The 24,706-nt window shown below is 36.8% G+C and overlaps 1 protein-coding gene across 2 annotated transcripts in view; it reads right to left on the minus strand.

Annotated features, from left to right (window-relative positions):
- fign (fidgetin) overlaps positions 1 to 11,938 on the minus strand; it is a 28,971-nt gene extending 17,033 nt beyond the window's left edge. Inside the window, exons 1-2 of one of the 2 annotated variants that reach the window (XM_028437112.1) lie at positions 11,803 to 11,938; positions 10,949 to 10,983 (exon numbers count right to left, since the gene is read on the minus strand). In XM_028437112.1, the coding sequence (XP_028292913.1) occupies positions 10,949 to 10,973 (25 nt within the window). In that variant the 5' untranslated portion in view covers positions 10,974 to 10,983; positions 11,803 to 11,938. The remainder of the gene's footprint in view (positions 1 to 10,948; positions 10,984 to 11,802) is intronic. The other variant, XM_028437113.1, reaches the window with a different exon arrangement.
- Positions 11,939 to 24,706: the final 12,768 nt, after the last annotated feature.

The following is a 24,706-nucleotide window of genomic DNA, read 5'->3' on the forward strand; positions in this document are numbered from 1 at the left end:
CTACACCCTACCGTCACTGAGTAAATTATTCTTTTTTGTTTTAAAATGATCAACGGACTTTGTTAAACTACAAAAAATTAAACGACCAGACAACAATCAAAACAGCAATGAATGGAGTTTATTTTCTCAGTTTTAGAGTTCATAAATGTATCTATACTTAGAGCCTGGGAATTAAAAAATAAAATAAATAAATAAATTGAATTCATTGGTGTTATTTATTTATTTGGTTTACATTTTGACAAACCTTTTATTTTATACAGATGCCTTTGTGGAAAACAAATTAAGTTCCAGTGCAAGATTTGGTCTCTTCTTTTTGAAGTTTATACATGAGATGTTTACTGTATGCAAGGGAACCATGGCAAGATTTATTACCAAAAATAAACGTGGGGTGAAAGTAACTAGTAACTTTTACTTTGAGCTACTTTTTACTTGTACTTGAGTATTTTATGACTTACTTGTACTCCTACTTGAGTCAAATTTCAATTAAGTACCAGTACTTTTACTTGAGTATGATATATCAGTACTTTTTACACCTGTGGCAAAGCTATATTTCACTGCTGTTTATTTATGCTTAGCTCTTCTACATGTAGTTTCTGTGGATAGTGTTTAATGAATGTGCCTCAGGGTAAAGTCCCTTGATAAATTTTGAACCAGCAGTTAACCAAAAAAAAAAAAAAAAAGTATACTGGTCCTCTTTGTAGCAGGCGATTTTCAAGCAGCCTTGCTCATTTGGGTATGCATGAAATAACAACGTCCTACTGGGAGCGATCTGATTTTCAAACACTTGGGGTCAACTACAGCAGCAGATTCCACATGTGTAGCCCGAGGCCAACGAGGTCTGGAATCTACCTCCCTCCTGGCCCAATGACGTTGCATGTTCTATTTCCAGACCGAGGGTTGAAGTGAGGCTGCAGGGAGTGTAACACTGACCCACATGACCTGTGGCCTAGAAACGCTGCTTGAAGCTCTGTACACTTAAAAAAAAAAAAAAAAAAGAAACATGCTCTTTTGCTCCTTCAAAAGCAAACAAAACCTTTGCGTGTTGCATGTGTCTTTTCATGCCAAATGATTTGCATCCTTTTTTTATTCATATCTTTGACTTGTTGTCACTGTATTCCTCACTGCGGAGGAGGCTGATGTTCGCTCTCTAAAGTCTCAAGCGGGAAGAAAGAAAGGAAGCCAAGGAGGCAAATCTGCTTTACTTTCAGGCTCTGTGTCTACAGGCCACATGTCTCCAGTCATCTGTCACTAGTTTACATACATACTATGACACATTCTCTCTCTGTGGGAGCCCGTTGTCACCACTTGGCCGCCAGCAGAGGCTGACTGGGTGCTAGATGGGTCTCCCCCAGGTGCCTCTAGGGAGCCACATTAGGCCTAACTGACAGACTGACAGAAAGACCCACAGATGCACACATGCAGTCCATCCCTTTGCCAAAGCGCTCTGTCCTACGGTGCACCAGCTCACATGCTCCCAAGGCATGGCACATTTTGCATAAAACTGGGACTTTAAAAACTATATATATATTTTTTTTCAAGACACAAATTTATTTTTCACCCCTCTAGCCTCTCCATGCAACATGGAAGTTTTGAAATGAATAATGGAAACAACAGTGCTGAGGACTCGTGGGATCCATTTAAAGATGTGGGATAGGCGATGCAGTCAGGGTTTGGACTGCAGAAACAACACGCTCTAAATAAATGAATCTATTGTTCTGAAATGCGTAAAAAGGCTGATGTGTGAGCCCCGAGGCTTCATAACGCCAACAATGATGCAATACTAACAAAAATCACACACTGTGTATAAAACTTTAGTAAAAAAACAACATTGTACTTTTATTTACTTAATTCATTCATCTTATTATTGTAGCAAGGTCTGCTGGTGCCTAAACCAGCTTAAACAGAGTATGCCATGGAAAGAACACGATAGTTTAGGGGTCACCAACCTTTCTGAAACTGTGAGGTACTTCAAAACTACAGAATAATCCAAAGGGCTACCAGTTTGATATACACATCCTAAATTGTTTGGTTTCACTTTAATTAGAGAGAAAGATAATGAAGGATGACGAGCATGAAAAGTACAAATGCCAGTACTTAAGTTTCAACATGCAACACTTTATCTTAATTTATGAAAATGTTTCATTTTTTAAATGTCACTTCTGAAACACGTCATTGGAAATCATCATGTTCCTATTTTACAAACTACTAACTCAGTGGTTCTCAAACTTCTTTGGTTCAAGTAGCCCTCTCTCTTATTTCTGAATCCAAGTACCCCCTTTATTAAAAAAAACAACAACTATAGAACATAATTATGGAAGGAATGAGTGACAATACACACACTTTAAAGAAACGTATTTAGTAAATAAGGTGAATAAAACAGTATCTATTGCCTACTGAATAGATTTATTTCTATTGTTTATTTTAATCATTTCCAGTCATCTTCCGCTTTGATTGGGACCAAAATTGACCTTTGCATTTTCAGTTCATGTTCTAATAAAGATCATTTTTACCATCATTATTATGAATATCATTTTAAATAAAACAAACATTATTAAAACTCATATTTTTAATGCTTTCATTTGTTAATTTTCCTCTCTCTCTCTTTCTCTCTCTCTCTCAAGTACCACCTGTAGTGTCATTGCGTACCCGTAGGAATACAAGTACCCTCATTTGAGAAACATTGACTAATCATAAAAAAATTAACATGTCTGCACAACAATTAGATTTTACAAAAACCTATTTTTTGTTTTTTTCTTTTAAAACATATCACTGTCCAAACACCAAATCTTCAGCATCTTTAAAAAAACACAATGATGGGTAATTTAATACAGGAACTTATAACGTGCAGTATTACCTCTACTAAAGCACTGACTTCCATCTGCCATCTGTATTTTTGAATGTTTGAAGCAAGTAAATCAGATTTTAGACTGAGCTCATTGCTGACTATATTACTCTTACTAGAACAAGCCTGAAGGCCCTTTAAGAGGTCTATGCGGGATACCTGCTGCCCGCCGGCACCGCGTTGGTGACCCATGCTATATAATCACTCACTTTCACTTTCTCTTAGCCTTTTAGCTAAATTTGAGACAATGCAACAGCTGAAAAAAAAATCCACACACTTCTAAATACCACACATGACAAAATGCACTAAAATCCAACAGAACATAAGGTTTTGTTTGGTGCATGTCACATCAAGCACAGCAAAGCGCTCAGTTTTCCTCTTCGAATGTGGGAGTTTAAACTGTGTTTATCTTTTCTCTGCAAAAGCCTTCATTCGATATTTCCACCTTCCCCTCCCCAGATACTGACAGTTGAAGCAGGCAAGCAAGCGTGGAGCAGTCCACTGTTACAGCTATTTTAGATGGTGCAACGTCAACACGACTCCCTGAGGTGATTTCCTGATAATGAACACAAAAGAAGTGTCAACCCTCATAAAGCTCATCGCCCATCGTTCGCAGTCATTTTTCTCCCTGTTATAAATTAATCTAATACCAGGGTGGACTGAGCGTGACTGTCAAAGAGGCCACATGCTAGGCAACAAGACCTCTAGTGACTATTCATTTACACTCTTAAAAGTGTTTTATAAAATCCACTTATACACATGTCGATAGAGTAAAAATCTGTGTCGCCTTCGTTTTTTGGTTATTCCGTTTTACAACCCAATCAAAATAAGAAATGAACGGTGTGGCTATTTTGTTTAAAACAGAAATACAGAAACAAAATATTTGGATATTTATGGGGAAATTAGAGCAAGAACAAAAGCCCGCTGCACCATGGTTCCCTCCACAGGTCCTATAGACGCACAATAGGACTGTTTAGGATTTATTTCATCAGTTTTCTGGTCCTGCTCATGTTTTCATACAGTCTGTGGATGTTTCAGCTCGTAAAATGCTGCTCGTGTTTGTTTTGTTATGCGGTGTTACGATTCAAATAGTATTCAAATAAACAGGTGACTGACTATCGACTGTGAGGCTGGTGTGAGGAACAATAGATATTAGAACTTATACTACATTTTGACACTTTTGCAGAAACAATTACACAGCTTTCTTTAAGGTAGTAAAATTATTTATTTTGCACGTTATAATATCGCTAGCCACTGACGGCAGCCGTCAACACAGACGGAAGTTGACCACAAGAAACGAGGAGCACCAGTAGATTCATTACACCTCCTCTGGTTTCTTTAATCACATATCATGTGTGTGCTTTTCGTAACGTCAATTTGTTGTTTTGATTCATTTGTGTATTAATAAAGTTTCAATTCACCAGTTCATCAGTAATGTGACGAGAGTCCGAGAGTAAAAGTCCGCCCCCGTCTGTGGGTCCCCTCTGTGTGGTGAGATTAAAACATGAAGCTCTGGTCCTAGTTTTAAAACAGAAAACCACTGCAGCTGGTCCAGTTTTTGATTTTTCTGTATTTCTGTTTTGGTTTTAAGTCAGTAAAACAAAATAACAACACTGTTTATTTGTTATTTTGATTCGGTTTGAAAACGGAATAACCAAAGAAGGAAGGGTACACAGATTAATAAATAAACTGATTGTTTATTTGTTTTTCCTGCGTGTGCATTCGTCCTACTTTATCTGACACCCGATCCTTTCCTGTAGCCCCTAGAACCTCCATGGCAGCGTGAAGTCACCCCTCTCTCCAACCCCTCATCTTCATCTTCCCTCCTCTCCCTTTCATCATTCCGACCCCCGGCCCATCCCTTCTCCTCCTGAAACCCCGGGCACTGAAGGATCCCTCTGCTAGCAGCTGGCACAGTGCCAAGCTGCCAGCCCTGGCGTCTCCATAAAGGATGAATGAAATCGCTGAGAACTTTTTTCACCAGCTCGTCTCGTATCGCGTCAGATCGTCGCTTTAGCTAATTGTCTGAAAATATCAATTTGAGGCAATTACCGCGCCGTCTGATGAATGGGATGATGGAAAACATTTAAAAGATCAAGTTTTAGATTAAAATGAAACCAATGTATGCCTGTGAATATAAATTTCACAGTTAATTTGAGCATGTATTGCAAGACATGAATCATAACGGCATCATCTTTGCTGCAACAGTAGCGTGAAATGCCTTTTTTTTTTACTTGCAGTCGTTTAGAACACGTTTTCCCAAATGGGGGTACGTATACCCCTAGGGGTATGCGATGGCACTACAGGGGGTAGAAAATTAACAAATATAAAAAATAAAGTGTCAATTTGGTCCCACAACAGGCGTGATATGACTGGAAATGATAAAAAAAACTATAGAAATACATCTATTCAGGAGCCACTAAATCTATGTTTTTCAACCTTGGGGTCGGGACCTAATGTGGGGTCGTCTGAAATTTCTGATTTATTTTTTTTTAATTTTATTTTTTTATTAAAACAATACACAATCTTAAACAACTGTATTCATATACTTTCACTTTGTGAAATATAAATGTAGTTGAACTAAAATGCAGTTAAAAAAAAATTGTTATAATTTGAGCTCAAACATGTTCAAAAACTCATTTTTTTTCCGAGTCATTATTGATATCAAAATGGGTTCACAATTCAAAAAAAGGTTGGGAACCATTGCACAAAACACTCTTTCCACTTATTTACAAAATGGGATTCTTTAAAATGTGTGTTATCACTCGTTCATTCCATCATTATGCTCTATAGTTGTAGTGGGACCACTGGTGAACCACTGGTGTAGAATAAATACCATCATCTGTTGCAGGATAACTAACTTCTTTCAATCAAAAAGTCCAATGAATCAACTGAAACTTATCTTAATATAAAGAAGAGATGTCCAACATGTGCCATGTAAGGTAAGCTACAATAAAGCAGATAGATGAGGTGAAATGCATAAGTCCTTAAAGACTGTCAGGTTGCATGGAGCATTCAGAAAAGTCTGAAGTGTGGCCTCGATCACCAGATTCACAAGGCTCTGGTTTATTAGAACATAGGAGGAATTTTAAATACAGCAAAAAACATTCAATTGCTTTTATCATCTTGTGAAAGGCTCGCTGCTCTCTCACGATAGAAATACAAAACAAAAAAAAGAAAAAAAAAAAAAGAAGAAGAAAAAACCTTCTCAACAGCGCGCCAAAGAAAACGCAGAAAAAGAAAACGCCTTGAAAAAAAGACGGGAACAAACACTATGTCTTCACCAAGGTTGTTCAATGATAAGCAACACAACTCAGATGCACGACAGCTCCGAGTGCCAGCTGTTAAAAAAAAAAAAAAAAAAAAAAAAAGTAAGATTTTGTCATCATGAATACTAAAGAAGGGTATTCACTGGCTGAGCAATTGATTTGGCCAAAGACGTAAATAAAGACGTGGAAGCCATAAAAACACTATGTGGATATTTAGATGTAAAGCTGTCATTCAGACCTTTAAATTAAATATACAAAAAATACTAGGGACATGTTAACGAGAAGAAAGAATTTAGATTATCTGTTTTTCAGCATATTCCAAGAAAAACGTAAAGCCTATGCGTCCATGCTGAAGTGCGAACGTAAATCCCTTTCCTAGTGTGTGTCTGGTCAGATGGTCAATAATTTTGAATATCTAATTAAGATGTAAACAGTGTAATGAGGACATCGGTGATTTAGGAAAACGTCTCTGTGGCTGCCGCTGGGGGAATGATAATTACAGACGTAGATCTATGAATGCACACAAATCTCCTACAAAGTCCAGATTAAAACGCAACGCTTACTGAACCTAGTTTAGTACACCTGGGAATTGTCTATTCTAGCCAATCCCCCACAGGCTTTGAGCTGCCCCCGTCTATACTTACGGAGTGCAGAAGCACCTCGTGTGAAGGAGAAGAAAACAAAAGCCCCAATTTCAACGTGTTGGAGAAGGAGTAAAAGACAACAACTACAGCACTTTGTGAAAATAAAATGCGTACCTATAATGACCTTAATACACCAGAGATGCAACATACCTTATGAAAGCATCGCTGCTATAATCAGTCATGGAGGTTTTGACTGTGTTTTATGGTACAGGTCTAGTTAATATTCTATAGAAGAAGAAAAAACAACAACAGCAACCACCTATGGACCAAAACTCACAGTGACGTAGGGCTGCACAATCGGATTTTAATCGTGATCACGATTTTGGTTGTGACGGTTACACAGATCTGATCGTCTGCAATATTTACATTTAAAATATGGGCTCTGCACGCTGTAATAATAATAATAATGTATTTATTTAATAATGTAAATTTTAAATTATTTAAATTATTTTTAGTAGAATTCTTATTTAAAGCTTTATTTTGCACTGTAAACTGTACAAGTTGTTTGTTTAAACATGATAAATAATAGTGATTATAATCGTGAATACAATATTGATCAAAATAATCGGAATTATAATTTTGGCCATAATCGTGCAGCCCCACAGTGACGCAAAATCTTAACATATTTATTACTTCATAAAAATGATACATAAAATATTAAATTCTCAACTGCAACTTTAAATCTATATGTAATTTGTTGTTTTAAAAGAAGATCCTCAACTATAGGACACGCATTGAAGGCCCATACATTTTATAAAACGTCTATGCTATACGCCAAAAAAAAACCCACAAGCCTGAGCAGACAGTCACTGTGTCTAAATGAGATGGTAGTAGTAGGAGGAAGAGGAAGAGGAGGAGGGAAGAGGAAGGGAGGATGTCAAGGATTCATGGTCCTTCATCTTTGCAGTAGAGCAAACACGTCCCTCAGTATAGCAACAGACAGCTGCCTCCACCCTCTAATGCAGTCCAACTTAAATCACTGCTCGAATTGTCAGTGCAGAGTGAAACAGAGATAACATAGCAAGCTGCCATGAGGGAAACGACAGAGGTGTGGATACAAGAGAGAGAGAGAGAGAGAGAGAGAGAGAGAGAGAGACGAGCAGAAAAGAGACAAAGAGAGAAAAGGGAGGAGGGTGGTGGGGGTACGCTGAAAGATTGGAGGGTCTTTTTTTTTTTTTTTTGTCCCCTTTCCTTGAGACTGGCTCCATCGGGGACTCCCCCCATGCTTTTTATATGAAAGGCTTTACTTAGCGTATTTGCGTAAGGAAGACAATCCTGCACTGATCTTGTGCAATAAAGTCAAGGTGGTTTGGATGTAGTTACTGACAAATAGATCTATCTGTAACAATCAACGTCTCATTTATTTACAATGGCCCTGCAGAAATCCCAAGGGCTGTTGTTTGCACAGTCAGGAGCTGCTTTTAATGGTCATCATTAGTGAGTGTGTGTAAAGTGACACTACTGTCCAATAGCACTTCCATGTAGGTGATGATTTCAATCATTCTGTCATGTTGTGTGATTGATTGTATTGCTACGCCCTTTGCCTTACGAGGAGAATATTCATAGGATTAAATTGATAACTACAAACACAAAGCTTAACAAATATCCTTGTTTGGCTTTTTTCAAGCATCCAATAGTCTAAAGCAGGGGTGTCAAACTCATTTTAATTCAGGGGCCAAATACAGAGCTGCTTGATTTTAAATGGGCCACAGATTTTATGCAGGAAAACAAGTAATTTCAACAGTTTTGTGCCCTAGTTTGCACTTCTACGTGTACATAAAATACTAAATATGTACGAAACTGACAATAACCAAGCAACAAGTGATAAATATCAGCCCTAAATTTCATAGATTTTGAGATCAATTTATATTTAAGGGAAATATGTGATAATTTGAGGAAAATTGAAGGATTTTGTTTCTTCTGCAGTTTAACATTAAAAATGACTGCAATCATGCAATATAAGCACTGGAAAAACTGTGAACCCCTGCAAATATTGGTGAGTTTCATTTACACAATGAATCAGGTTTTCTCTGTCATTTTTTACTTTCTCCAATGGGCCAAATTGGATTCTCCAAAGGGCCCCCGGGCCCCGAGTTTGACACATGCAGTCTGAAGTTTAAAAACGACCTTATCAAAGAATTACACTTAGATTTGTGTTCTTCTAAAACTGCAAAGAAAGATTAAAATATGTCAACAAAAAAAAAAAAATGCTACTGGGACATTGCATTGCCATAAAAGGATAAATCGCTATGTTTGCGAGAAGAAGAAAAAATCTTGCATTGCACCCTATCACACATAATCTGATTATTTACAGTCACTCTGAAGTGTGAACATGTGTGACATGCAGCAAAGAGGGTGATGAAACCAAGAGGGTCAGCATCTGTTGTCAAATACGGGGCTACAATTCATGTCAAGCAGGAGCTTAGAATGTTATCATTTTGGAGGGGGGGGGGGGAGACTATCAGAAGAAAAAAAAGAGCTGTCAACGTGGTTACACACACACACACACACACACACACACACACACACACACACACACACACACACACACACACACACACACACACACACACACACACCAAGGTGTTCCGAGGTTAAGTAAGGATCTGCAAGAATCGCCAAACACACTGCAGGAGCTAAGACATGGAATCCTGCTAAACCTTATACACGGGTTGAATTTAAAAGTCTGTTTGAGATGATTTCTATTTATTTATCCACACACACACACACACACACGCACACACACACATGCACGCACAAAACGAATGAACTTATAAACAACGTTGGAGAATTGAGTAATACATGTATTATATTGATTTTCCTTTAGCAGTTATTTGACCATGAATAGGGATCAACGCAACAACAAGAAATAGCAGAAAATATAAATGTAAAAGGTATTTTGCTACCTTGAAATATGTGGTATAAAAGATTTAAAAAAATAACACTTGTTTAATCAAAAGCTTAAAGTTATTCATCCACAGTTCTGCCATCAGGTTCTTAACTTATCAAAACAACACACTTGCATGGACAAGCATGAATATGAAAAGCACAAGTGCATAAAACAAAAAAAAACAAGTTTAATATCCACTTTGCAAAACACATTACAACCAAACACTCAGACCTAATGTGAGAGATTAGTAATGTACATTTTTTTTTCTCTCCCAGTGAGTGAAGGATGGTGTAATGCTGTTATTTTTCAAGAGGAATAAAAACATACTTCAGCTCTCTGCTGGTGATGTTAATTTCCTCTCAAAGCAAAACATGCAAATGAAATGTACGAACACAATTAAGTAAATTGTTTTATGGAGGCGGAAATTGTTCATTCAGGACAAAATGTTTGCTAAAGAGTAACACAGAGAGAGAGTGCTAGTCCAAAACTTGTTTGTATTTTGTGTCAAATAATTGACAAAGCTTTTATTTCTCTGGGAGATTAAAAAAAACCAAAAAAAAACAGCTTTTTCTGACACTACATTTAAACTGATGTGTGAATGAGCCCTACATAAAAATGTGCTTTCCTAAAACCAATTATATATTTATAAAAAGCACTTTGAAAGCAGTCAATAAAAGAATAGAAGAATGCATACATTTTTTTTTTTTTTTTTTACCATCAGTTATATCAAAATAATTAAACTTGTTGCATTTTATTTCTGATTATTTATTTACTTTAGGTGTGATTCAACTCGATATACAATATATTCACCTATATCCACCCAATTTAACATGACAATTTTAACACATTTGATTTTTATCTAAACTATATTTAGTTAAAAATTAATTTCAGCTTTATTTTCATTACATTTTTTTCCTTTTTCTTTTTTTTTTTTTTAAAGTTCTATAAATGTTTAAAAGGCTCAAATTGTGTCATTTTCAAACCTCTTCTTCATCCTTTTATTTAGTTTTGCAGGAAAAACTATGAAAGCAGTCGAATGTGTGGGAAAAAAGCTCAATTATTAATACTTAAATAAAAATAAAAAAAGCACACTATAGTTCTTTAATAATCTAATAGACTGAGCTCTGGGTGTTCATTTGATTATCAACAATAATTTAACAATAAATAAGGTAAACTTCTGACGATGAACAAAGCATGCACACACATAATGACTATACAATCTTATTTCAAGGATATATAATGATGTTAAAAAAAAAATAAAATAAAATAAAAACAATGTGATAGATTCACAAATTGAACGTACCATACATACTGGTGCTAGTGATCATGTCTTCGAGCCTAAAACAAGAGGAAAGGGAAAAACAGCAGAATCGGAATTTTCACGAGGAGGACTTCCAAAGGTTGCTTCTCATTACAGCCACTTTTTCCCTCAGCTATCGGATTTCACAACTTTAAAAAAAAAAAAGAAAAGAAAAAGAAAAAGAAAAGAAGAAGAAGCTAAACGTCTCCTTAGTCTGTCGTCGGGTTCTCATTTAAAGCGTGTAATTATAGGAAATAAAGCAGATGCGCATCAGGTCCTGACAAACAAACGGACGGGGACACATGGGCGCGCACGGACGCGGTTGGATCCTGTCACTCCATGCGCACACTTGGAAACCAAAGGATGAGAAGCATGTGAGAGGCTGAGGATGACATAAAACACACATTCCTCTTGCCGCCCATTAGAGGAAGAGACTAAGCTCCCCTCCTCCTCCTCCTCCTCCTCCTCCCTTTACTTTGGATAAAGATGACTTGTCCCACTAAGAGCGCAGTGACAACCCTTCTATTAACCCCTCCGACTTCCTAATGTTATCCCTCTAAGTTTGATTCTAAATGACATGCAGAAACTTCCCGTTACAGGAAAGTTATTCCAGTCTGGATCCAGTCGTGCGTTACGTGCAGCTTTGCAGCATTCTGCTTTAAACTAAAGAGTTAAACATTGAAAGCAACTCGGATCTCACTGTGCGCCGTGCACGCAGTCCGTCCTCTATAAATCACATTTAGCTGGAATGAAAGCGGGCTCAGTCTGCGCTGCAGCGCTGCGATGCGCATAAACCGTCACCGAGCAAGCGTTTCTCTCCCTATAACAGTTCCATCAGAGCCGGGTACAGGGCTTACCTGTGCGGGGGACGGGGGGTGTTCAGAGGAGCATGGAGCCCGGGGAGGGAGCAGGACGTTAAGCGTGGCTGCTGCACACGATCTGAAAGCAGTCCAAGTTAGAGAGGGAAAGACTGACCACAGCCTCTGCCATGTTGGAATTCCAAACCCTGGACAGCTGCTCCACTGGCTGAAGGCAGCAGGCTGCGCACTGCGCATGCTCATGCGCCCGGAGCCAAATTCAAAGGGAGCCACCTTAACAAGGGCAGAGGCAGCCTATCAGGAGGAGAGATTAATGGACTTTAGAAAAAACTAACGCCTAAACTGTTGGAAGCCAAGATCCTCATCTACAGTAGGGTTACCATATTTTCATTACCAAAAAACAGAGGGCTCTCAACCTTTTATTGAATCTACCATGTAATGGCAAAATACAATATAAATAAGTTGTTATTGTCCATAAGGTTTAAAAATAATAATAATAATAATGTTTTCTTTTTATAACAAAGAATTTTAAAAATGATGTAACCCAGAGAAATATGTTAATGCATTGATAAAGTTCATAAGGTATGTTAAAGTTTAAAAAATTGTGTTTCATATATGTTTTAAAAATATTTTTTAACTATTAAAAGTACCCAAGTATAAGTATAAGTATAACATGTAAAGTATAAGATGCTTTTGGTGTATTTCTCTGGGTTACAATGACTCAAGTCAATCACCTTTATTATGCGTTATAACAATATGTCATATATATATAATTAAAATCTCTCAATCAATGAAACAAAGAAAAGAAAAGAAAAGAAAAGCCCAGGCTTACAGAACAGCAAATAATCATATTACAGTACCTTACTAGATTTCACAGGTTCGTCCTTCAACACTTCAATAATGTTGCTTTAAAATGTCAAAATAACAATTCATATTTATTTTGTAATTTGCACAGATCACTAGCTACCCAGGTAGATTACCTACCGTCCTACTGGATACTGAATCTCAAATGAATACTGTATCTTATTATTAGGGTTGGGAATCGAGTATCGATTGGTCCCAGGACTAACTTTACGATTCTCCCGGAATCATTTAAATTTAAAAATTCCAAACCCTACTTTAAATTCAAAGTCTGCCAAACACCAACGAAGAAGAATCTGTTGGAAGTGTTTGCATTACTGCACCACCATGACAGTGTGCATGACAAACATGATCATTGTATATTGTTTACATGTTTATATACAATTATATATCCTTATTTTGAACAGTCTTTTACTTAATTATACACTTATTTAACGTTTATTCTGTCTTTCATCTTTGTTCATCTACGTTTTATTCTTTTATTTGTGATTTTTTTTTGTAAGTGGCTGTAACTAAAGCAATTTCCCCCTGGGATTACTAAAGGAATTCTGATTCTGATTTATATGCATGTATATGAATAGAATATACATTGTATACAATACATACTTTGTACAGTTGCCTCTTAAAAGAACTGGAATTGTTCAAATTCAAATGATGCCCAACCCTACTTATAATAAGAAATATGTTGACTACATATTTGTTTTTTTTTGTTATACTGTGTGAAATTGTGCTTCCATCCTGAGAGCAGTATTTACATTATGTATTCAGAAAAAAAGAATTAGAATTATAAGAATCAGTCGTCTGTAGCATCTACAATTCTGTAAAAACTTTGACCAATCCCTGCCATTCAGTCCGAATGAAAAGAACCAATCAGATGGCTTTGTGTCAAATGAGCATGATTACAAAAATCAAATAAAAAAACAACAACAATATGTCTTCTTGCGGCATCTGTAAACCTTTTCCAACTCATTCTTCTTCTGTGCCTTTTCTCCTTGTGTAGATCTGTTTGGAGCTTCTGGAAAATCAAAGAAAAGATGAAGAAGGAAACTCAAGGTACAAAGAAAACACCCTAAGATCCTTTAGTCCTTTTTAGACATATATGAAATGTTACAACATATAATTATTGGTGTTCTATTGAAATGCAGCCTAAATGCATTGATAATTAGAATAGTTTTATTATTCACCTTTAGACCAATAATTTAAAGTGCATTCACCTGTTCAGCTTGCTCCCACATCTACATCCTAAGGATTCTGCTCAGTTGACGATTTATGTGGTTATTTTGTTAAATCTAACAACATGAGTCCTTACGTTTTTTGCAAATGTAAATAAAAATGCTTACGTGTCCCAGCTCATAGGCCTACCAGTAATTAATTATCATTGTAGTGTAGAAAGTTCATTTAATTTATAGGTGAGATTAAGAAGTGCAACGAAGCATATTGAATGTCTGAACTGACTTTTGCCTCCATTAACATGAAACACTACTTCGGAGTGGTAGAAGTTCTCCATCTATTGTCTATAATCTGTGCACTGCTTGATAGAGTGAGCTGATCTCTTTTCCTTTGGGGAATTGCTGCAGTGCTGCAGTGAGGCCCTGGTGTAACACATGCCATGAGGGTTTGCTACCAAATTTTGCCCTCTCATCTCCATGTCCAAGGCCCTAGTAGTGATGCATTGATTCAGCCTTCAGTAGTCCCTTGACTGCATCATCAACTGCTTAAACTCCAGAGAAATCCTCCACATACAGCAGGATATGCAGACTTAAAGTGATTATCCAGAGTATGAAAAGAGAGAGAGAAAATTCGAAAGCAAACGTCTCGATGTCCCGCCCTAAACAGCTCCACTTCCTCCCCCTGCCTCTGCCAATCTACCTAAAGCCACGCCTCTACTTTTGTGCATGCACATAGCCTAACATTAATGTAGGTCTAGAAGTCATCATTATTCTTTTGCGTTTCAGAGCGCTCCTCCATGATGCTACAGTATGCTGCTCAGAGTGCACAGTTTACGCACACTCATTCACTTTGATTAACAGTGTCCGTTACAGGAAGTTGAATCTTATTGGCTGGGCGATCACGGTGCAGTTTTCTATTTGTATAGGGGTCAATTGGACGAAGACGGGATTTATATACATTGACGTATATGAATGACCACTGGCAGTAGACCATAGTAAAAGACTAGTTAGGTCTTTTTTGCATTTCAAAAGAATGATATATAAACATAGATTTCTCAGAAACTTCATATATGAGCTTTAAAGGGCCCATGTTAAGCTAAATCGAATTTTCTGTGCTTTAAAACATGATAAAAGTGTTATTTGGGCTTCATACACATGCCCAAAGTGTTTTTTTTCATTGATTCAATCAATCGTTAGTCAGATGGTGATTTGTTCCTTTCTTACTGCAGGGTGAGCCCTAACACCTCGCTCCAATTTGATGACGCGTTCCCACTTTGATGACGAATTTGACACAGCACTGAGCTGGGGAAGCCACGCCTCCAGGAAGCTCTATGCTGTGATTGACATGTCAACAGACACGCCTACGAAGGTGAGCATTTCAGCGTCATTCGCATAGTGTTATGTATGTATTTTCTACAGTCTATGTATGTACCAGTGAATGCCCCGCCCCCACGTCTGTCTTGTGTTCATAAAACAGCATGAGCTCAGCTACGGAGTGGGTGGGAGGAGGGCGGGCTGTCCTCTGGCTCTTCGTCACCGTGTGGGGAGGAGGAAGTCAGTGTGCCGTCTATAGACACGCCCACTCATGAATATGCATAAGTAGGCCGCAAATCAGCCTGTTTGTGTAGAGTTGCTCAGAAAGTGACTTTTCAGAGGCTGAAACTCTGGAAAACAGGCGAGTTTGGGGAAATAAACCTCTAATACTATGTTTTTGTGTTTCTTAGAACAAATGGAGATGGGTGAAAAATAGCATGATATGGGACCTTTAAGAAAAAAAAAATGTAGTTTAATAGTTTCAGTATCATTCTCTAATTTGATATAATATACGTATATAGTGTATGTTTTTTAGCAAACAATAACTATGTATTTATCAAATTAGTTTACATTATTCATCTTCTAGTTACACATTGATGTCATCAGATCATCTTCTATAACCACAGAGGTAACAATAGTTTACTAATGCACAGATATAGCTCCTTCACAAGTGAGCCCCAATGTTTTATAGGAACAGCTTGAGGATTCTCTGTGTGCTTTGGAGGTCATGGTGAAAACAACAGCAGTGCATTTCCAGGTGTAGCTGCATCCATTGTCTCCTTCCTCTTATGGGCTTGTTCAGTCTGTGGCTTTGTCCTTGTGTCAGCAGGCAGGACATTCTAAATTATTTTGCTCAGCTGCCTCCATGAACTCTTGCTACAGCACGTCAATACACACACACACACACACGCAGACACCCGCACACACGGCTACAGGGAGCACAGTTCACGTCCATCACACACTTGAATCCTTGACATATATCAAAGCTGGAGGGAAATATAACAACCAGTTGTTAGGATTTGGCTTTATTTTTGTAGTTTCAGATCTATAAAAACAATGGGAAAGATGTTCTTTAAATACCGCCCTCAGTAAAGGAGCGTGAAGTTCAAAGCTATTTCCTGGAATGAGTAAAAGTAAAGTGTTAATTGTAAAGCAAATTGTAATACACACACAAAGACACACGCGCATGCAGCACAGACACTGAAATTATAGGTGGCGTTTGAGATTCTTGCCAGGGGGACAAAGAAAAAATAGAATTAAATATATAGACCGGCTTGAGATTCGCGCCAACCACAATGTGTATGACATATACCATAATGCAAAAATAATTAGTAATATAATTGAAAATGTCGACAACAAAATTTGTGTCGTAACATTGTAACATCGGAACGTCAAAATGCATGTTCTCACTCATTCACGCTCGATTCTGAATTACAGCAGCATATATACCGTTTGAAAGCTTAGAATCTTCTGTTTTTAACCATATAAACCATTGTAAGACACAACTATCACAGCAAACAGTCCATTATTTTGTCAAACTTGGGAAAAAAAATGGCGTCATAAACAAGCCAGCACTACTTCCCTTTAAAGTGATGCCATGTCTTACTGAATCCATATATTCCATCAAAAGTGGTTTTAAAATCTTTGCTTTCGGCTTCATTTTTGCTGCAGTACCATAGAGGAACTGCTGGGGGCAGTGTCGCTCGTGAAGAAGAATTGCGTAACAAGTCACATGACTCGAGCGCCAAAGAATAACTTGTTTTTTAAAAGAACAACAAATTAATTAATATACATTTTTTACAGTCCCTGTGTTTTATAGCACTTAAAATATTTGTATATTTTGTACATTGTATTAAGAATTGTATTTTCTTGAAATTAATTTGGGAAAACTGTAATGTCCTCAGCAATAGGTTTTGCACGACATGTGACTCTTTCTTTAACTCCCGTGCCTCTTATGTCATGTGTGATTACTTCAACGTTGTGTTTTTTTCCTGCCTTGAAATGCTGAATCTAGTGTCTATCTTTTTATTTTATTAAAAAATACAAATTTTACCTTTCTGACCAGCAATTCAAAGATTTTTGATTAGTCATTTTGAGTCCTGCCAGCTAAAGCGGCATCACATTTTACAAAAAACGAATAGACATTGACTATTTATTACAGCATTCCCTGAAGCACGTTAAGCATCATCAATTTGTATTTGTCCTCTGCAGAGGTGTAAAGAGTACTGATGTATTCTACTCACGTAGAAGTACTGTTACTTGCATTGAAAGAGTACTCAAGTACAAGTACAAGTAGGTCAAACATAAAATACTCAAGTACAAGTGAAAAATAGCTTAATGAAACAGTACTCAAAGTGAAAGTTACCAGTTACTTTCACCCCCCACTTTGCTTTTGGTAATAAATCTTGCCACAGTTCCCTTGCATACAGTAAACATCTCATGTACAAACTTAAAAAGGAAAAGATAAAATCTTGCACAATTGGAACTTAATTTATTTTCCACAGAATCTTTGTATAAGATAAAAGGTTTGTCAAAATGTACAATTATTGTTTTCAATAAAATAACACCAATGAATTAAATTCAAAATAAAAATTTCTCAGGCTCTCAGTATAGATACATTTATGAAAATTTCTGGCATTCAATGCCGTTTTGACACCGTGCATAACTTTTAATCTGGTTGGTCGGCGATGAGGTGATGCATTTGATTGTTGTCTGGTCATTTAATTTTTTTGTAGTTTCAAAATGTCCGTTGATCATTTTAAAACTTTTTTTTTTTTTTTAATTTAGGTGCAGAAATGTAATAAACTACATTACTTCTTTTAAAACGTACTTAAGTACAGGTGAAATTACTGATTCAGTAATATACTCAAAAAAGTACAAGTACCCATAAAAGCAACTAAATTACAGTAATGTGAGGACCTGTATCCGTTACTTTCACCTCTGCTCCTCTGTTAGTATTTATTCACATTTCATTTGTGTTTTTTCATTACCGTAACAGTGTAATCAGAGTAAATAATAATAATAAGGAAAGAGGGATCATTGATGTTTAAGCTACTTGGATTAAAAAACACATTTTCTTACAAAAGATTCCTGCTAGAAAAATGTGCAATAAAAAGTAAGATATCCCAATCTCGATTTCACCCATTATTTAAAGATCTATATCTGAGTCTCTGCATTGACTAATGCAAAAAATGCTAATGGAGACTAGCAGGAATTGAAGTGAACCCACAGGGAGGATAAGCTTCTAAATCTTGCAATAAAAGCAATGTGATTTACAGTAAATTCCAGCAGGCTGACAGTGCCACAGCTGAGGGCATAAACACTCCTTTCAATGTTGCGCCTCGCCTCGGTTGCTGTGAACTACAATCACACGGGCGTGCTGCTCAGCACCGCTGACTTTGATAAATCACCGGGAAGTCCCACTGTTGGCTTTAAAAACTAGAACTTGTTCACTTGCAATTCTGCATTTGTCCTTCTTTAATGTGTGTGGAAGTGGCTTTAGCCGTAATCTGTCAGTGATTGATTAGGTGTGGCTGAATCTCCTCTGCTGAGTTCTACTGTGTAGTTGCAGAAAGGTTGGCCGTATACTGGGAGAGAAGCTGCTTTAGCTTTATTCACCTGCAACGTAAACATGGTTATTTCCACTTGGACAGCTACACACTGAGAATGACCACCAGCACAACAGGAAACCAGGAGTGACATACAGTATGTGCTCGAGATTGAATTCATGCACCAAAGGATAAAGAAATGACAGAGCTGCTTTAGGGAATGAGTCACAGTTTGAGCTGTCATGCATAACACTAATGACAGGCAGATAGAGCCGTACAACTAGATCAGCAGCTACACATGTGACGAATAAGTACATGTTGCCATTTAAACATTTATTTTGTACGTGTGTGTATGTGACTCGAGAGGTTGCAAAAGCAATTTAGACAGGGTGCTGGATATTGATCACACTTAACAGCAGATCCATTTTAATTAAATATGAAGAGATTGTGCTGCATTTATGCGAATTCACCAACATCCATTTTTTTTTTTTTTTTTGTTGGCATCTTTTAATTGTATCGAGTCCACTGTAAATAAGACATGCTTTAGTGATATTTGTATGTATTTATTCTTCTAAAGTGTGCAAAGGGCTCGTGTTATATCTGACACAAGTTGTGTTCGATGAATAGTTTAGTTATTTAAAAAAAAAAAAAAAGAAGGTCTGAGTATGAACATCCATGCATGAATTTTAATGGAGATACTTAAATGGTAATTATTCCACTCAGGCTCAAACGTAGGTAACAAATGGAATTCAATCAGTGTCCGTGCATAATGATGGTCATTAGGCAAAAGAAAATAATAATGACATCCTATCTGCATTAAACCTGCAGACACTTTACACAATGATCCCGCTGCCATTATTGATCTCCATGGAGATAAGCAATTGTCACTTTTCAACATTGTGCCTGAATGTTAAATACAGCTCATTTTGTTTCCCCCCCCTAAACCATTTTCAGGCAGCACTGGATTTTCATTTAATTTACTTCACTACTTGTAATCCTCCGTCTCTATCACATGATTGTAATTTGGGTTTATTGTCATGGCTGATGAACCAAGTTTTGGACAATATTTCACAATGAGGGATTGAATATTTATGGGAGAAACACACTCGTGTACAGTTAAAATGCTGCTTTATGGGTTGCTTTTGTATATGTGAGTAGTTAGTGAGTATCCCTTACGGCACTAATGTGTCAGAAAATCAATATAGGTTATTATTACTTTATTTTTCTCTTTTTAATCACCAAAATATGCATCACGGGTTCAAACATAAAAACAAATCACAAAGAGAATATTCTGTCATTCAGTGAATTGCACAAACAATACACACAACTAGGCCAAATTATGGATTTACTTCTTATTAGGATAAAACTGTAACAGTTGCTTACACATATTGTACAGTAGGCAGCACTGAGTCCAATCCAAGACAGCCACTTGGTTGGATAATTAAATAAGATTTCCAATTAAATGATCCATGATTTGCCTGCCTTCTGTTGCCAACTAGCTCCATCTGTTTGCTTTTTTCAGCGCTCTGACACTGTCTTGCGTGAGTGAAACAGCAATAATGTAATTGTGGATGTGACAGATACAGCAGATGATGCAGGAACTGTTTGAAAATCTGGTCCCAGGCATACTGTACTACGTGGTGTCATATGGTTCGCATGCAAGCATGACAAAAACAGTTTCTTCCAAGCTCTCTGCTGTTTCCAAACCTTTGTTCACTTTAAATATAGCCTCGACACATTTATTCAGAGGTATGATTTTTATTCTCTGGCTTTGTTTGAAGCCATTTTAAAAGCATGCATCATGCATTTAGTGAATGTTAAGTGAATAGCTGAATGTTGTGGATGGTTGAAGGACAATAGCAGGGCCAGTTTGGCTCTGTGCCAGTGGACAGAGCAGGATCGTCCTCGGTCCTCAGCAGCAGGCAGAGCTCACACCCATCTCCACATCAGGAGAGACAGCCTCTGCTGTGTTGATGGATCTGACATAGCAGGCAGACTCTGCCATTAAGCTATACAGCTCACTATACACCAGCTATAGCCATGCTATACTGTCCGTTACATTCTTTTTCTGGTTTCTGAGCTTTGTGCTTTTTTCACTTTACATGAGCTCGACGGGATTTATGCAATCGGTTGAGCAAACGAACAACATTTTTCAAAAATAAGGTTTCTCAGCTCACAGTTTAACTCATTCTCAACAAGAGCACACAGTGTGCCTTTTTTAAAACTGAAAATCCAATAGTTTTTATTATTCCTTTGATTGAGCTATGGTTTAAGTATTTAGTATTTTTAAAATATCCATTAATGTTGTTATTAGGGATGTCCCGATACAACTTTTGCACTTTCGATACGATTCCAATATTGCAGCTTTGGGTTTTGACCAATACCGATATCGATCTCATACATACTTTAAATACCAATTTTGTAGTGTGGAATGTTAGAAAACAGAGAGCAATAGTCAGCAACAGTAGGTATGAGAAAAACTGACCCATTTATTATTAACCAATTGGTTACATACATTGTAGCCTTCAACATAATATCTACATAAATTGTAAGACCCTGAAAAATAACCTAAATAAACCCAATAAAAACCCAATTATACTTTTAAAGTGCGAACAATTCAAGTATATGGTGGGAACAACTGAGGGCGGGGACAAAAACAACAAAAATTTATCGGAGTGCTTATATCGGAGATTTTAGATGCAGTCCGATGAAATCCGATATTCGTTTTCTGGCTGATGTTGGACCGATATCCGATATCAATATTAGATCAGGACATCTCTAACTGTTATGATGTATTTTTAGTATTGTGTTGTGTTGTAAATAACTTGTAATCCTACTTTGAAAAGGATGGACCTATTTCTCTGAATACTGAAATTACCGCAACCCCCAAATATCCTCTTTGCCAGATATTTGCATTAATAACAATACAGTAGGTCCAGATTTATGGGAACCCCCAATTTTTTTGAAAAATCTCGATGAAATGCTGCTTCCGATTCGGATTAAACTCAGTGGAATAATTGAGGAACTAACCTGACGTAGTGCAAATTCATTAAGATCGGTCAGTTACAAACCGAGATGTGAATTCTTCAAATTTCTGCAATAAGTAGATTTTTCGATTTTTGTTCCATGTCATAAAGTCTATCTTTGGTTAAAATTTTATAAAAATCTGTAGAACACTTTTGAGGTAATCCTGCTAACAGACGAACAAACAAATAAATAAACACTGGTGAAAATGTTAAAACCTTGGTGGAGGAAGTTGACAACTGAAACGCTAATATCTGCCTTTTATTTTGGAGAACATCTGCATGCTAAACAAGTCTTTCATCAGTGCCTCCCTTTGTTTTATTGACCTCTGTAGCTTCACTGTAGTCCCACTTACTTTATTATTTCCTACAATATACTTGTTAAAATGTAATATTTTTAAACAAACTAACATAGTGAAACTACTGCCTATAGTATCTACAGTATATACTCAATAGAGGGGAGTCAGTTTGCATCTAGTAAATCAACGTCTCTTTAAAATAAAGTCCGTCCTTGATTTAAAGTGAATCTCTTTTCCTTGTAAAAATGTAAATACATTTATTTGAAGCCTTAACTAGCTGCAGGTCCAGGACCCGTCTTTCTCCTTGATTAAGGGGGAATAGCCTCCATTGACCCTTTGACCAGGGAAGGTGAGCGGAATGCAAATGACATATATGATATGCATACATAAAGAAAGTCATTCTTGTATCTGTATTTTTAATCGTTAATCCTTGAATATAATTTACACCTGCGTGATTATGCGCCGCAAAGCAGCTAACCACAAACTTGCTTAAGTTAAGTAGTTTACTGAAGTTGTCCCTTTTAAAAAGCAAAGGGTATTATACATAGTCTCATTCATTCTGTCTCATTGTATTTATTCTATTTATTTTGTTCTTATTGTGTGCTATTCTATTGTCGCTGTAATGTGTGAATTTCTCCTCTGGGGGATCAATAAAGGTCTACTATTCTATTCTATTCTATTCTATTCTATTTAGTCAAAAACAGCAAATTCAAAATCAATACACATGTTTACTGCATTTCTAGCTAAATTGATCAATAAAAATAACTTTAAAGGTACTATTTGTAAATTAGAAATATTATGTTAATATAGTTGTTTTATTAAATAGTTTTTTGACCTCAAAGGATTACCTTATATATTTCTGTTTAGTTTTTTTCTGATAGGATATCAAGGATTTTCATAAATAGTTGAAGCAAAGGATAATTTTATACACAAAAGAGAATAAATAAACCCTGAAAGTAAATCATTTATACACCTAGTATGTGATGTATATTCAAATGTTGGGTAAAAAAGTTAGCCATCCTGCTGTGAAAGGTGCAATTCTGCCTCAAACTTTATTCTAACAAATGTTGTTACACTATAAATTAATGGATTCTGGCGGTAATATGAACCCTTCAGGATCAAATGGAAAACAAAATGACCAAATAGAAGTAAGTCCAGCCCAAACAAATGAGAAAAAGATGGAAGCCTTAGAAACACAGTGCTTGGAGTTTGTTTCATTTTGCAAGGCAATGCCTTTCCAAACTGCTCCAAGACTTCCTGATCGTCTGTAATCCCCAGCTTTCACACATAAGTCATTGAGAGCAATGGAGTCCCCTCTGTTTACTCACTCCAAACCAAATGATCTTTCACAAGTAGACCACTTCAGATGTGAAATGGAATTTGCCATGGTGTTCTATCCCAAGTCTATTTCTCTGTTCGCTTTACCAATTCCCAAATAGGGTTCAGTTGCTCACAGATAATGTCTGTGAGGATTGAGCCTGCTGGCTGCTCTACTGTTTTAACAGCCCATGGGAAAAAAAGGATATTTGACAGGAGGGATGAAGCACTCTTAAGCACATACGCTGCACTGGATGTCATTTGGTTTGAGCTTTTGTAATGCATTTGTTCCTTTGACAGGTGGGAAAATATAAATGGTTTTACATCATTGCAGTTGATCGGATTTACATCAGAGGTTTTAACTTGTGGTTCGGGATACATAATTGGGTCGCAAACTCATTTGTCAGTGGATCATTGGCATTTACCATCTCTCCGTTTTATTTTGAAGGGTCATTATGTATGCAGGTGTTTGCTAAATCAGGGGTGTCAAACTCATTTTTCTTCAGGGGCCAAATAGGGAGCAGTTTGATCTCAAGTGGGCCACATATTTCATGCGGTGAAATTAGTAATTTCAGCATTATTGTGCCCTAGTTTGGACTTCTAAGCTTACAGAAAATATAAAATATGTAAGAAACCAACAATATCCAATAAGTAATAGATATCAGTCCCAACAGGATCTTCACTTCAAATTTCCTGGATTTTGTGACCAATTTCTATTTAATTAAAGCAAACATTATGTCATAATTTGAGGAAAATTGAAGGATTTTGATAGAATTTTGAGTTTTTTCAACTGTTTATCATTAAAATGGCCTCCGGAAAAACCGTGAGCCCCTGCAAATATTGTTGAGTTTCATTTGCTCAACTATTCATGTTTTCTCTCTCATTTTTACTTTCTCCTGCAGGCTGAATTGGATGCTTCAAGGGCCAGTTTTGGCCCCTGGGCCATGAGTGTGACATGTGTGCTACATGATAACTATTTTACCAGTTGGCCATTTTTTGTTTAATTCTAGTTTTCAGTACCAAAGTACTGATGTATGTTGTATGCTTATATGATTTAATATGTAAAATGAAACAAAAATAAATTAGTTTTATTGTGCCATCCTTTATAAATTGGCCTCATATGGCATGTTTTTTTTTTTTTTTTAAATGTTCTTTATTATCACAGTTTCTTTTCAATAAATGTAGCTTGTTTTGGGTAGTGTCTTGTTCAAATCAACATTTCCCCAACATTTGATGACCAATCAATAGAGCGTCATCAACCCAGAACTCACCTTTTTGACGATAAGCAGCAGCAAAACAAACCACACGCACACAAGCAAATCCCGAATTTCGAGAGGAAATGGTGAATTATTGCGATGGATAAACCACAGAAAAGCTCCTCAAAATGCATTATAGGTGCAAAGGCATACAGG

The sequence above is a fragment of the Gouania willdenowi genome, chromosome 21, assembly GCF_900634775.1.
Source record: "Gouania willdenowi chromosome 21, fGouWil2.1, whole genome shotgun sequence".
Taxonomy (NCBI): Eukaryota; Metazoa; Chordata; class Actinopteri; order Blenniiformes; family Gobiesocidae; genus Gouania; species Gouania willdenowi.